General features: G+C 40.3%; 1 protein-coding gene across 1 annotated transcript in view; it reads right to left on the reverse strand.

Moving 5' to 3' along the window:
- Nucleotides 1–6,476: 6,476 nt before the first annotated feature.
- LOC108793169 (multidrug and toxin extrusion protein 2-like) overlaps nt 6,477–12,183 on the reverse strand; it is a 35,423-nt gene continuing 29,716 nt past the window's right edge. Inside the window, exons 15-19 of the mRNA XM_018564110.1 lie at nt 12,085–12,158; nt 10,720–10,848; nt 9,868–9,962; nt 9,182–9,278; nt 6,477–6,502 (exon numbers count right to left, since the gene is read on the reverse strand). Of these exons, the coding sequence (XP_018419612.1) occupies nt 6,477–6,502; nt 9,182–9,278; nt 9,868–9,962; nt 10,720–10,848; nt 12,085–12,158 (421 nt within the window). The remainder of the gene's footprint in view (nt 6,503–9,181; nt 9,279–9,867; nt 9,963–10,719; nt 10,849–12,084; nt 12,159–12,183) is intronic.

Here is a 12,183-nt window from a genome sequence, read left to right on the forward strand (position 1 = left end):
ATAGCAAGAGGTACCGCATGTCACTGGCTCACAATGGCACAAGCAAAGGTACAGCCTGAGACCCCTGCAGAGCCCTCCATAGAAAGTCTCAGATGGGCTGCACAGTATCTATGGTGTGCTCTGCAGAGTCACTCTCAGCTGGGCTGTGTGGGGTCTCAGATATGTGTGGGATCTCAGTTAGGTCCTGTGTCCAGTGCATTACTAAGCCCGGAGTCCAGTGCGTTACTAAAGCCGTGTAAGGGGCCCAAAAATTTCTGATGGCTGCCCTGATTATAAAGCCTGGAGAGACAAAACAAATAGCCCTTTTCCTAACTTTTATGACAACAATAGTCATAAGAACGGAGAGTGGCAAGACTGGTACAAGACCACAGAAGGGCAACAGTGCATCAAATTACTTGAGATCTTAATCAGTGATCCTCTCAAATGATCTCCGAACGCACTGATCGCCGTACACTGCATCGTATGGGATTTGGAAGCCAAAGGCCTGTTCGAACACCTTTGCTGTCTGCAGTTAACAAGATAAAACGTCTCCAATTCGCACAGGAACACAAGGATTGGACAGTCGAGCATTGGAAAAAAGTCATGTGGTCCGATGAATCACGTTTCCAGTTGCATCATGCAGATGGCAGAGTGAGAATTTGGCGGGAACAGCATGAAAGCATGCACCCCACATGCATGAGTACAACCCTTCAAGCTGGTGGGGGCAGTGTTATGGTTTGGGGCATGTTTTCCTGGCATGATTTGGGCCCTTTAATTCGTGTGGAACAACGTCTGAATAGCACAACATACCAAAGTATCGTTGCTGATCAAGTTCATCCTATCATGTTGATGGCGTATCCCAATGGAGATGGCTTCTTCCAACAAGACAACGTGCCATGCCACAGTGCTCGTATTGTGCAGGAGTGGTTTTAAGAACATGAGGGAGACTTTACCTTGCTTAGGTGGCCCCCACAATCACCAGATCTCAATCCAATTGAGCATTTGTGGGACGAAGTTGAAAGAGCCCTCAGGCAGCTGGTTCCACAACCATCAAATCTCACAGAACTGGACAGTGCTATTCATCAGGCATGGTGTCAGATTCCTCGCATCACCTTTCAACATCTCGTGGGATCAATGCCAAGAAGAATCGCTGTAGTATTAAAGGCAAAAGGTGGCGCAACGAAGTACTGATGGGGTGGTCATAATAATCTGGCCACTCAGTGTATGTATCCACTACATGTGTATATGAGGGATGTGAATGCCTATACAAACTTAAGTGTGGAAATGCAACAAGCCCCACTCATCGTGTAAAAAGGTCTATGAAAAAAGAATGGAACAACAATCCTTCCTGTTGAGGAAACATGCCAGAAGTTTTTTTGACCTGGAAGTACCTTGGATTCCTGGACTTATTATGGACTTAGGGTGTTTACAAATAAGCAAACAAAAGGGGGGAGTTGTGGAAGAACACATATACATTCAATGAACAATAAAAATCACCAGCACTCCGTAAATTAAATTTAAAAAAAGTCCATTTATTTGTACTAAACGTCACACATATCGGATAATCCAACGTTTCGGGACCATGCAGGGTCCCTTCATCAGGGCAGAGATGTGACAGGGTCACATCTCTGCCCTGATTAAGTACTTTGTGAGGTTCATACATAGCAAATAATTGCAGAGTGAAAACCCTTGTTAAGGCATTGCAAATGAAAGCAAAATTGTGAACTAATGTTGGGAAATTGTACTACTGAAGATCTTGAGAGTGATAAAAAGCCAGGAGGGAATTCAGTTTACCAATGCCAATGAACTGACCTTTTTCTAAGAGAACAACTGTTATATTTTTGACCTAGCATATCATTTTGCACAAAGTAACTAAATTCCCATACCAATGGGCTAGTGTAATGTGATACTTTTTAATGGCTACATTAGGGTCATGTCACACTGGCAATTTTGTAGTATGGGTTTTTTTGTGTGATTTTTTACAGTGATTTGCAGCTGTCACTCAACATTGCATGCAGCTTTTTTTTTTATGTCAGTGACAAGATGGCCAGCTACAATTGCATTTACCTCTATGGCTTAGCTACAAATCACTGAGGAAGAGTGATTTGTAGCAGTGAACATAATGTAATAATGTAGCACAAGTTTGACCTATAGCTACGAAAAATCACCAATGAATATAACAAATATGCCACTGGCTACAAACCACATGCATTAGAATTTTGTAGCACAATTAAGCACTGCTACAAAATTTCCAATGTGGCCCAGGCCTTAATATTACCTGAATATGTTCTGCCAGGGGCATCCCGAGGCTGGGTGACACCCGGAGCGGTAACCAAGTGTCACCCCGTCGAGACTTCACTGCGCATGCGCGTGACATCACCACGCGCATGCGCGATGATGTCATCGCGCACGAGCTACAGTATTCCGATACATGCCGGCGGCTATATTAGTGATGGACGCCGGCAGAGAGAGGAGGGTACAGTCACCCGGAGGGATAAGGTATGCCGCCGGGTCCCCTCCTCTGTCGGGCGTTCGGTCCATGTCCGAGCGCCCGACTTTTCAAAGGGGGGTGACACCAAAATGACTGTGAGTCATTTTGGTGTCACCCCTCCAATGGTGTCACCCGGGTGCGGGCCCCACCCCCCGCACCCTCCTTGTGACGCCACTGTGTTCTGCTAGTGTAAATAAGGAATGTATCTGTCTTTTAGGCTCAGATTCAAGCAGGTGTGACATCAAAGAAAGAGGATCTTGCATCCAGCACTCCAGCTGGGGATTATTCTAGCACTCCAGCAGGGGATTATTCCAGCACTGAGTTTAGCATGGTTGCAAATGGCAAGTATATGAAAATGCTCTATAGAAATTGACTATAAAAGCGGTTGACCTTATATTGCCTTCTGTTTACATCTGTAAATGCTACTAACCAATTGAGTGAACCTGTTTTGACCTATTTGTTTTGTTCTGAGTCATCATTTACTGTATGTAAAGACTATGGAGTTAGTAAATATTACAATAGTATTTTCTGACTTTTTTCATGCAGGTGACGTGCATTCTTCGGATACTGGCTATTCTGATGTGGATCAGAATGTTACAGGTGCAGTTATTGTTCCAGACATTGGTTTCAGTCATACAGAGCATCTGGTGTTACAAGAGGATTCACCACTGGAAGCTGTGAATGTAGTGTGTGAAGTTCTCTCCACCAAGCAGCTAATACTGCGAAGGGGACTTGTAGTGTTTTTATCTTTGATAGTGCTTATAGTAGGAGTCATGGTTAGACTTTAGACTGGGAATGGATAGAGTAAATGAGTTGATGACCTCTAAATGAAAACCTTCAACTGGGCAGATCCTATAATGGGTTGTCTCAAAGAGCCAGGCTATTGTGATTAGCAAAGGATAGGTTGTATAAAAATGATTCTCAGGATTCAAGCTCTTCCATCTTTCTATAAGGATATGAGATGGAAATAGTTTTAAGAGCTATACAATCTACTCTATTAGATTGTTTCTATCAAAAAATGTTATGTTCCGTCATACATCTTTTGTTGATTAGAACTGCCAAACAAACTTTTTGCTAAGAGTTCATGCAACTCTAATTTGTTGTTACTGTAATTTGACACTCTGACTGCCTTCAGGAGATCCTTAACCGCTTCCCGGCCGGCCATTGTGAATAAATGGCTGGCAGGGAGTTTCTTGGATGTGACAGGCCATCTAAAGATGGCCTGTTAGCCCCGCCCACTCACGCACACCGCACGGTGCGCAAGAGAGGGAACCGGTCATAATTTGTAAACAGGCAATGATGCCAGTTTACATACAAGCGATCCACCGGCTGTGGGAAGCCTATCCCACCTCAAACTAACCAATGAACTATCACGTTCTCTCAAACAATTCATCCCCACACAGCTAGCTCCTCATGTATCGATTGCCCTTCCCTTTTAGATTGTAAGCTCTCACGGGCAGGGCCCTCCTTGCCATCTTGTCTTGAATTGTGTTGTAATTGTAATGTCTTCCTTATATTGTAAAGCGCTGCGCAAACTGTTGGTGCTATATAAATCCTGTATTATAATAGTAATAATAATAATAATAATGGATTTGTAGTTTCACCACAGCTGGCGTGCCAATGTTGCCTACCCCTGAACTAGAACATGAACTTATCTGATATTTCTTTACTTAGGTAATGTGATATCGGTGGTAGAAAATGTCATGTGGTCACCACTACACTTTTATTTTTATATTTGTGCATAGTAGTTGGGTTAACAGTATAATTATACCAGCATTTTAATTAATAAGTATTTATATTGTTATTTAATAAAGCTCAATGTAATCACATCTGCTGTTTCCATATTTCATTGTCCCTTAAAGGTATAAGAATGACATTGAATAAATGATTTATTATGTATTTGTCATAAAAGAGCCAAAAGCTCTTTATGTGCCTTTAAGTTACAATTTGCATATAATGCAGATTTTTTAAAAAAATGCATATAATGTTTTGCTTTACAATTTTACATTCTGTGTTTGGGTATAGGAGACATGGCCAGAAGAGTAAATGTAAGAGAAGAAATCTATTTCTGCATATTGAAATTCGACTACAGCTGATACCAAATACCGATACAGGCATCAGTGGGCCCGCCACCTGTCTTCTTGATTACCTGGGAGGCCGATGTTCTATCGAAAGAACACCAGCTTCCCGTGCCTCCTGACACTGCAAGGCAGCCTGGCTTCCTGACCAATCAGGAACCTGGGCTGCATGTCATGACCCGCCTCCCGGCTTCCTGATTGGTCAGGAAGCCGGCTTCCTGATTGGCTAGGAAGCCAGCGTACCTTATTGCTAGGCAGTCTGGCTTCCTGACCAATCAGGAAGCCAGGCGGCACATTGTGACCCACCAGTCGGCTTCCTGATTGGCCGGGAAGTCAGCTCCATGCTTTCTCACAGCACTGCCGGTCAGAGGGAAATCTCCCCCTCTGACCAGAAGTTCTGTTATCGAGGGTAAGTATCGGTGCATTTGGGCGACTACGAGTACTCTCCCAAATACTTGGTATCGGCACCGATGCCGATAATAGTATCGATGCACCCCTAGTATTTTCACTTCTGGTTGAATGTTCTTAGCTATTGTTTCAGGCTAAATATATAGTAAATCGCAAGAAATTACACAGCACACACCCACACAGGGATCGCTCAGTTGCAGAACTTTCTTAACAGATGTCTACTAATATACTTCTTCAATGCAAGTTTTTCATTTAAACTAAGATACAACATCCATGTGAAAAAAGTAAGTACACCAAATTGAAAGTGTTGACTTCTTTAATATGATTGTACAAACAAACATCAGATCTTTAAACAGTGCATACAGATTAATGTAATATACTTTGATGAAAACACAAGGAGAATTAGCCTTTTCAGGAATTTATTCAACAAAACCGTCAATGGGTGTAATAGTGTACTGTGGAAAAAGTAAGTATACCCTTGCCCTCAGAACGGGTTTTGACAATAGATGGGAACAAAGTTCATGTGGGCAGGCAGAAGGCAGGGTTAGTGTGCAGTGCTTCCAGTGTCACCCGGCTCATGCTTTCTAGCCTAGCTGCTGTGTGGATGAACTGATATCCCCCCCTTATCTACACCCTTCTATTTACATTGTGCACCCACATATTTTCTCCTTTTGACCAGCAGTGAGGAGCACAATATTACTGACCGCTGCACTCTGTACACAGTGCTGTATCTTACCTTCACTATGTTGTACATTATTCGTCTGATCCTGCACTGCATTCGCTGTGTTGTATATTATACTCCTGGCTCCTGCATTGCATGTTCTAAATCATACTCATTACCCTGCACTGCATTCACTATGTTGTACATTATACTCCTGACCCTTGCACTCTATATGATATCTTGTACATTATACTCTGACTCCTGCACTGTATATGCTATGTTGTACATTATATCCCTGACCTCTGTGCTGTATGCTCTGTGTTGTACATGATCCCCACTGCATCACTATGTTGTTCATTGTAATCCTGAACCCTGCATTGTGTACACCATGTTGTATGTTATATTAAGCTGGGTGACAGAGTCCTGACTATTTTTATTGCACACGAATTTTGCAAAAATTATGTTTTCTAAATATTTGATGCCAAATGTTTACAGATTAAAAATTGGAGATGGCTAAATAAATAAATAGTTTAACTAATGAACAAACTTTGGCTGTGTTTCTGTCCCTATTATGAAGAGTCTTCCTGTATATAAAGTATTTTAAAATGAAATTGTGCAATAGATTAACAATATGCCTCTTTTAGAACCACACCAATTTGAAAGGAATGCCTGCTCCTAATTAACACACATTTCTCCACCTACAATGTTTTGCTGGGCAAGGTAAAAAAAAAAAAAAGATGTCCCTGGAAATGTTGTTGAAATGTTGGCAACTATGATGGTCCCAGAAAAGGAACAGCCATATTCACAGCTATACCTTACTCAGACTATGAGTGTAAGGGTTTGCAAACATGAAAAAAAATCATCTTTTGGTGATCATATGATTTCCTAAGAAACAATACATTGCATAAGAGTGAAAGTGGAGCAAAGGCTTGATCAGAGGAACATTTGCTTTGTGGTTATACAGTACATGTATTGTAAAACACGAGGCCGATTAATGTTGTACATTATTCGTCTGATCCTGCACTGCATTCGCTGTGTTGTATATTATACTCCTGGCTCCTGCATTGCATGTTCTAAATCATACTCATTACCCTGCACTGCATTCACTATGTTGTACATTATACTCCTGACCCTTGCACTCTATATGATATCTTGTACATTATACTCTGACTCCTGCACTGTATATGCTATGTTGTACATTATATCCCTGACCTCTGTGCTGTATGCTCTGTGTTGTACATGATCCCCACTGCATCACTATGTTGTTCATTGTAATCCTGAACCCTGCATTGTGTACACCATGTTGTATGTTATATTAAGCTGGGTGACAGAGTCCTGACTATTTTTATTGCACACGAATTTTGCAAAAATTATGTTTTCTAAATATTTGATGCCAAATGTTTACAGATTAAAAATTGGAGATGGCTAAATAAATAAATAGTTTAACTAATGAACAAACTTTGGCTGTGTTTCTATCCCTATTATGAAGAGTCTTCCTGTATATAAAGTATTTTAAAATGAAATTGTGCAATAGATTAACAATATGCCTCTTTTAGAACCACACCAATTTGAAAGGAATGCCTGCTCCTAATTAACACACATTTCTCCACCTACAATGTTTTGCTGGGCAAGGTAAAAAAAAAAAAAAGATGTCCCTGGAAATGTTGTTGAAATGTTGGCAACTATGATGGTCCCAGAAAAGAAACAGCCCTATTCACAGCTATACCTTACTCAGACTATGAGTGTAAGGGTTTGCAAACATGAAAAAAATCATCTTTTCTTGATAAACAAAGGGCATTGCTTATAACTGGAAAATAACAGTTGATCTGAAAAACCTCTACCAGCCTGATCTGTTGCATTATCCATATTGTTAGATATGAAAAGATATTGCATTGATGTCATACATTTAAAGTCAGCTAAGTGTAGGCTTTGCGCCCTCCAATGGAGCAAAGGCTTGATCAGAGGAACATTTGCTTTGTGGTTATACAGTACATGTATTGTAAAACACGAGGCCGATTTAAAAAGAAAAAACAGATAAACTTAAAATATTTGGAATCTGTTCTTGATAAACAAAGGGCATTGCTTATAACTGGAAAATAACAGTTGATCTGAAAAACCTCTACTAGCCTGATCTCTTGCATTACGCCTTCCTACAATTTATTTCACAATCGTTTCCTTTCACTATTGTTAGATATGAAAAGGATATGAAAGTCAGCATGGAATCAGCCATTGTTGTGTCCCCTGTAATTCAACAGATATATAAACATATTATCACTATTATTGTTGTTATTATGTTACATAGATGTATAGTCACAGACATTTGTAGATGAGGTCTATATATGATGTACTTATGCTCACACATACTTCATCTTCTTGTGTAATACTGACATTATTATTATTATACAGGATTTATATAGCGCCAACAGTTTGCGCAGCGCTTTACATATATTATTTGTTACACAATAGCTCAAGAGTGTTGCTAAAAACATGCAATCAAGAACAAATATTTCTATTAGATTGTGTCTGGAAAGCAGACCTAGTGTGTATAGAACAGCATGTGTATAAAAATATAAAACCTTAACAGGACTTTTTTTACAAACGGATGGGCGGTGTCCATGTTGGAAAGGCTTTTCTAAAGTCGTAGGAATCTTTTGCTAGGTAATTGGTAGCAAATGACTTGTACGATGAGTCAAAAGCTAGGCCAGCGAGGCTGAATGAGAGAAAATATTATTTCTCTAATCCGTGCTCAAGAGCGTGGATGGAGGAATCTGCGCTGCCAGCTATACCTGAACACCCAAACAGTGGCTGCATTTATTTGTATGCAGTCCCTGTTCAGCCAGCAAATTTCCACTTGACTCCTTCGATTTTGCAATAAAAGTTTGTCGATCCTGGTGGGGCTGAGAGGGACAACCATGGTTTGAATTTCAGCCAGTTCAGCAGCATTTGGAAGAAATTCAAGCCATGGACGCCAGATCTAGCTTGAAGATGTGTGTGGGGGGAGGTGCAGGACAGAGAAAGTACATACTCATACTCATAGAGAGACAAATATAAGTGAAGTAACCTATAGGCCTAGAGCACTGTTGGATGTGCTACAATGAGAAAGTTTAGACTAGTGGTCAGATATCAATCTAGTGTGAACACCCTGAAAATCTGAACCTGGAGGTTAGGTACAAGAGAAGAAACCTCTTACTCAGGGATCCTGGCTAATAAAGCAAACCACTCCTGAAAGCCTACCTCCAGACTTTTAAAAGTCATTCAAATTGTTTGCCCCTCTCCCCACTGAGCTTGTAAAGGATCCAACTCTTTTTTTTTGAGGGGATTATATTTTTTTTACCTGCTCAGAGTTAGCTTTTAAAAATGGAGACTTGGGGCATGCACCCTAGGTACCCAGTACAGTAAAGAAGAATACAAGGTACTGATAGGTGTCTAAAAGATACTGGCCAATGAAACTATATATTGTTTCATTATATACCCTTCATTACATTTAGAAAATAACAACCATCTTTTACCATATATTTTATAATACAGCAGAACGTGGTTCACTCTTTTATGTCGTCAACTTACCTTTTTCCACCAAGCCAAATTGAGATTTCAAAATATCTGTTTGTGAGATTGTCGGGTCAGGGACTTCTACTGGCTTCACTCCAGCTCTTATTCTTGCCTTGTAAAGTGACATTTATAATCAGGTACAATCAGTACAAATAAGCCATCATACAATATATAGTTCTTAGATTTGGTGACTGCATTCTTTTTTTTTTTTGGCTAAGCACATTATCTGCAGTTGAAGAAAAAAAAACCTGTTGCTCTTGTCAGAAATCTTGTTTCGGTGCCTGTGTATGGAAACAGTTATCAGCTTTCCCGGCTATCTTCTGTGAACTACAAAACAACTACCCCTATGTAATGAAGAGCCCCCTCTCTTCTCCATTACATCAAGGGTAGCTGTTTTGTGTTTGTAGTCCAAATCAGAAGGGCAGAATAGTGGCATAGAATGCAGTGAGTAGGTTTTGCCCTACAACAAGAAGTATGTTCCTGGCAGGATTACCAGGTGAAAATAAAGGAGAAAAAAAATCTTGAATTTTTGGGTATAGATAGATTTAATGGTTGGCCCTCAATAGGGAATGTCACCAGCTATTGATACTGCAGGTGAAATCTGAAAATGACAGCAACATGTCCAGCCAACCTAAGCATTGGGCAAAACATAGATTAACTAAGTCTAACTACAGCTTCTTTTAATGGAATAAGCTAATTACCTCTTCACAGACCTTGTGCCAGTTAATGCAAAAGATGTAAGGTATATAGATGCAAGTTTGCAGCAATACCGGACAAAACATTCCAGTCCATAGACCTTGAAGACAAAACATGCATTTGAAAGATACACCACAAAATCTTACGATACCTGCCTTTTCAAAAAGAAACAAACGGTAAAATATGTTAGCCAGTATGAAGAACATTTTTCATATACAGTTTTATCAGAAAACGGTTTGCCTTAGAGAAGTATTGGATTGTTTACGAATCTTTTTCTCCATGTAGTTTTTGGGAAAATAATAGGTTGCTCGTATTCACATTTATCAGCCAATTGCAGTAGCCAGACAGTGCAGAGATTCCTGCGCTTCTGGGCCCTAGCAGTCACTTGGTCTGATACAGCTAAAGTTAAGCCCTTGCTTCTGACTATTAGTACCTATTATTACCATGTGAAACCCTGGCCATGTTTTTCTTTCTAAAGCTCTCAAATGTAAAAATAGAAATTCTACTTTATTTTTGCACCTCTCAAAACACATTCAATATTGGCTCAATATCATCCAGTTAGGATTAGATCTTGGAGCCTCATGTTATCTCAAGTTCCTCTTATCACAGCCACTGAAAGAGGACACTGTATCCTCTTTGAATCCTAATTTATGGGCCATTGTTAGTGTACTTAGTGTTACCCCTAGTTGTTTTCTTCCCTGTCCTTACCCTATGACTATAGCAACCGGTCCAATAACAACCAATCTGTATCAGCAAAGCTAAATTCAGCTGATATTATAATCTTACAATTCAGTGTAGGAACGCAAACATTTAATATGCAAACATATTACTGCCATATATCCAGTTAGTAATCTTACCTATAACCCCAAGTTTTGCTGGAAACATCAGCGATAATCCAACCGGAATCCCAATGAAGTAATAACCAAAAATATTTGTAATAGCACCAATTTTTTGCTTTCCCATTCCTCTTAATATTCCACAGCAAGCTGTCTACAACAGAATATTGAAGGTTAAATGTTGTATACTTCCATCATTCAGAGGACCACTATGAAAACTCATGTTTGAATTGCATAAACTGTGCAGCAAATAAATGTTTTCTTGCACAGATTATCAAACAAAAGACCAAAAAGTAATTTTACGTGTCCATTAAGGGACACGGCAATACAGAAACCGTTGGGTTATATTGCTGCCTCCAGGAGGTTGGGACACTGGCAAACAGAAAAATTGTAAGCCAGCCCTCATTCAAACCCTCCACTATTCAGCATGCTTCAGTTTCTCACCAGCGTCCTAGGAGGCTGAAAGCTTTTCCTCAATTGTGCTGAAAAAGGTCTAACAATTTTTTGCTAACCTTCTTTACTTGGCAGAATTTTCTCTCTGAGACTTAAATCAAGATTCCTCCCTTGTACCGCTTCTTGATCTGGTCTCTATATGGCATCTATGTGGTTCATCATTTCCTCAGCCTAACTTTGTGGCCAGACTCAGCTGGACCAGACTTGTGAGGCTAGCCTGGAATGTGACCTTTGGGCACTGGGGTCTGCTCTGCCCCTGCTCCTGCTGATAAAGCACCACTAGGATCTCTGGTCTGTTTTAACTGCCTGCCTACAGTGACCTGGTGTGGCCTAGAAACGTTGAGGCATGTTGTTACTTTGGCTCTGCTCTTGACACCATGATTAGCAATGCTATGGGTGGCCAAAGTGTGCTCCTGCCTCAATGCAAGAGGTTTGCAGAGGAGTCGGAGAAACCGCAACATTTACCTTCATCTACATCGGCAGTAGGTACTCGTAGGCCTTTGGAGCATCACTCCCACTTAGCCTGCAGGGCTCAAAGCCTTAGGTCAACTAATCCTTCTGAAAAGCCATTGTCATGATGGTGCACCACCACTTCTACAGCTGAGGAACTGTTTGTACGTCTGGGTAAGTTCTTGGGTAGTATGTCTTCCCAGCATTTAGGTTACCCCTCACTGTATTTCTTGTGCTACTGAACAAAGTATTGCATCTTCCTAAATCTTACTGTGTTCCTCGAACCCTGGCACCCCTTGTAGTTCCAATCTCATGTAGGTGACCGTATAACCTGACTGTTTCTGAATTTATGTGTCCCTTAATAAACTCCAAGAAATAGATTCTATGGTAAGTACAAACATTAAAATGTTCCATCCATTTACTTCTGCAGGTTTGCAGTAATATTAATTTAATGTTGTATAACTGAGCTAAATATGAAAATACTTACAGTTGTTCCATCAAACAGGTGAAATGGAGCAAATAGGAGCATGATTTTTGAAACTAAAGCAACAATATCCCTAAATTTAAAGACAAAAAAAAAAT

The sequence above is a fragment of the Nanorana parkeri genome, unplaced genomic scaffold (genome assembly GCF_000935625.1).
Source record: "Nanorana parkeri isolate BGI_ZX_2015 unplaced genomic scaffold, ASM93562v1 scaffold726, whole genome shotgun sequence".
Lineage (NCBI taxonomy): Eukaryota > Metazoa > Chordata > Amphibia > Anura > Dicroglossidae > Nanorana > Nanorana parkeri.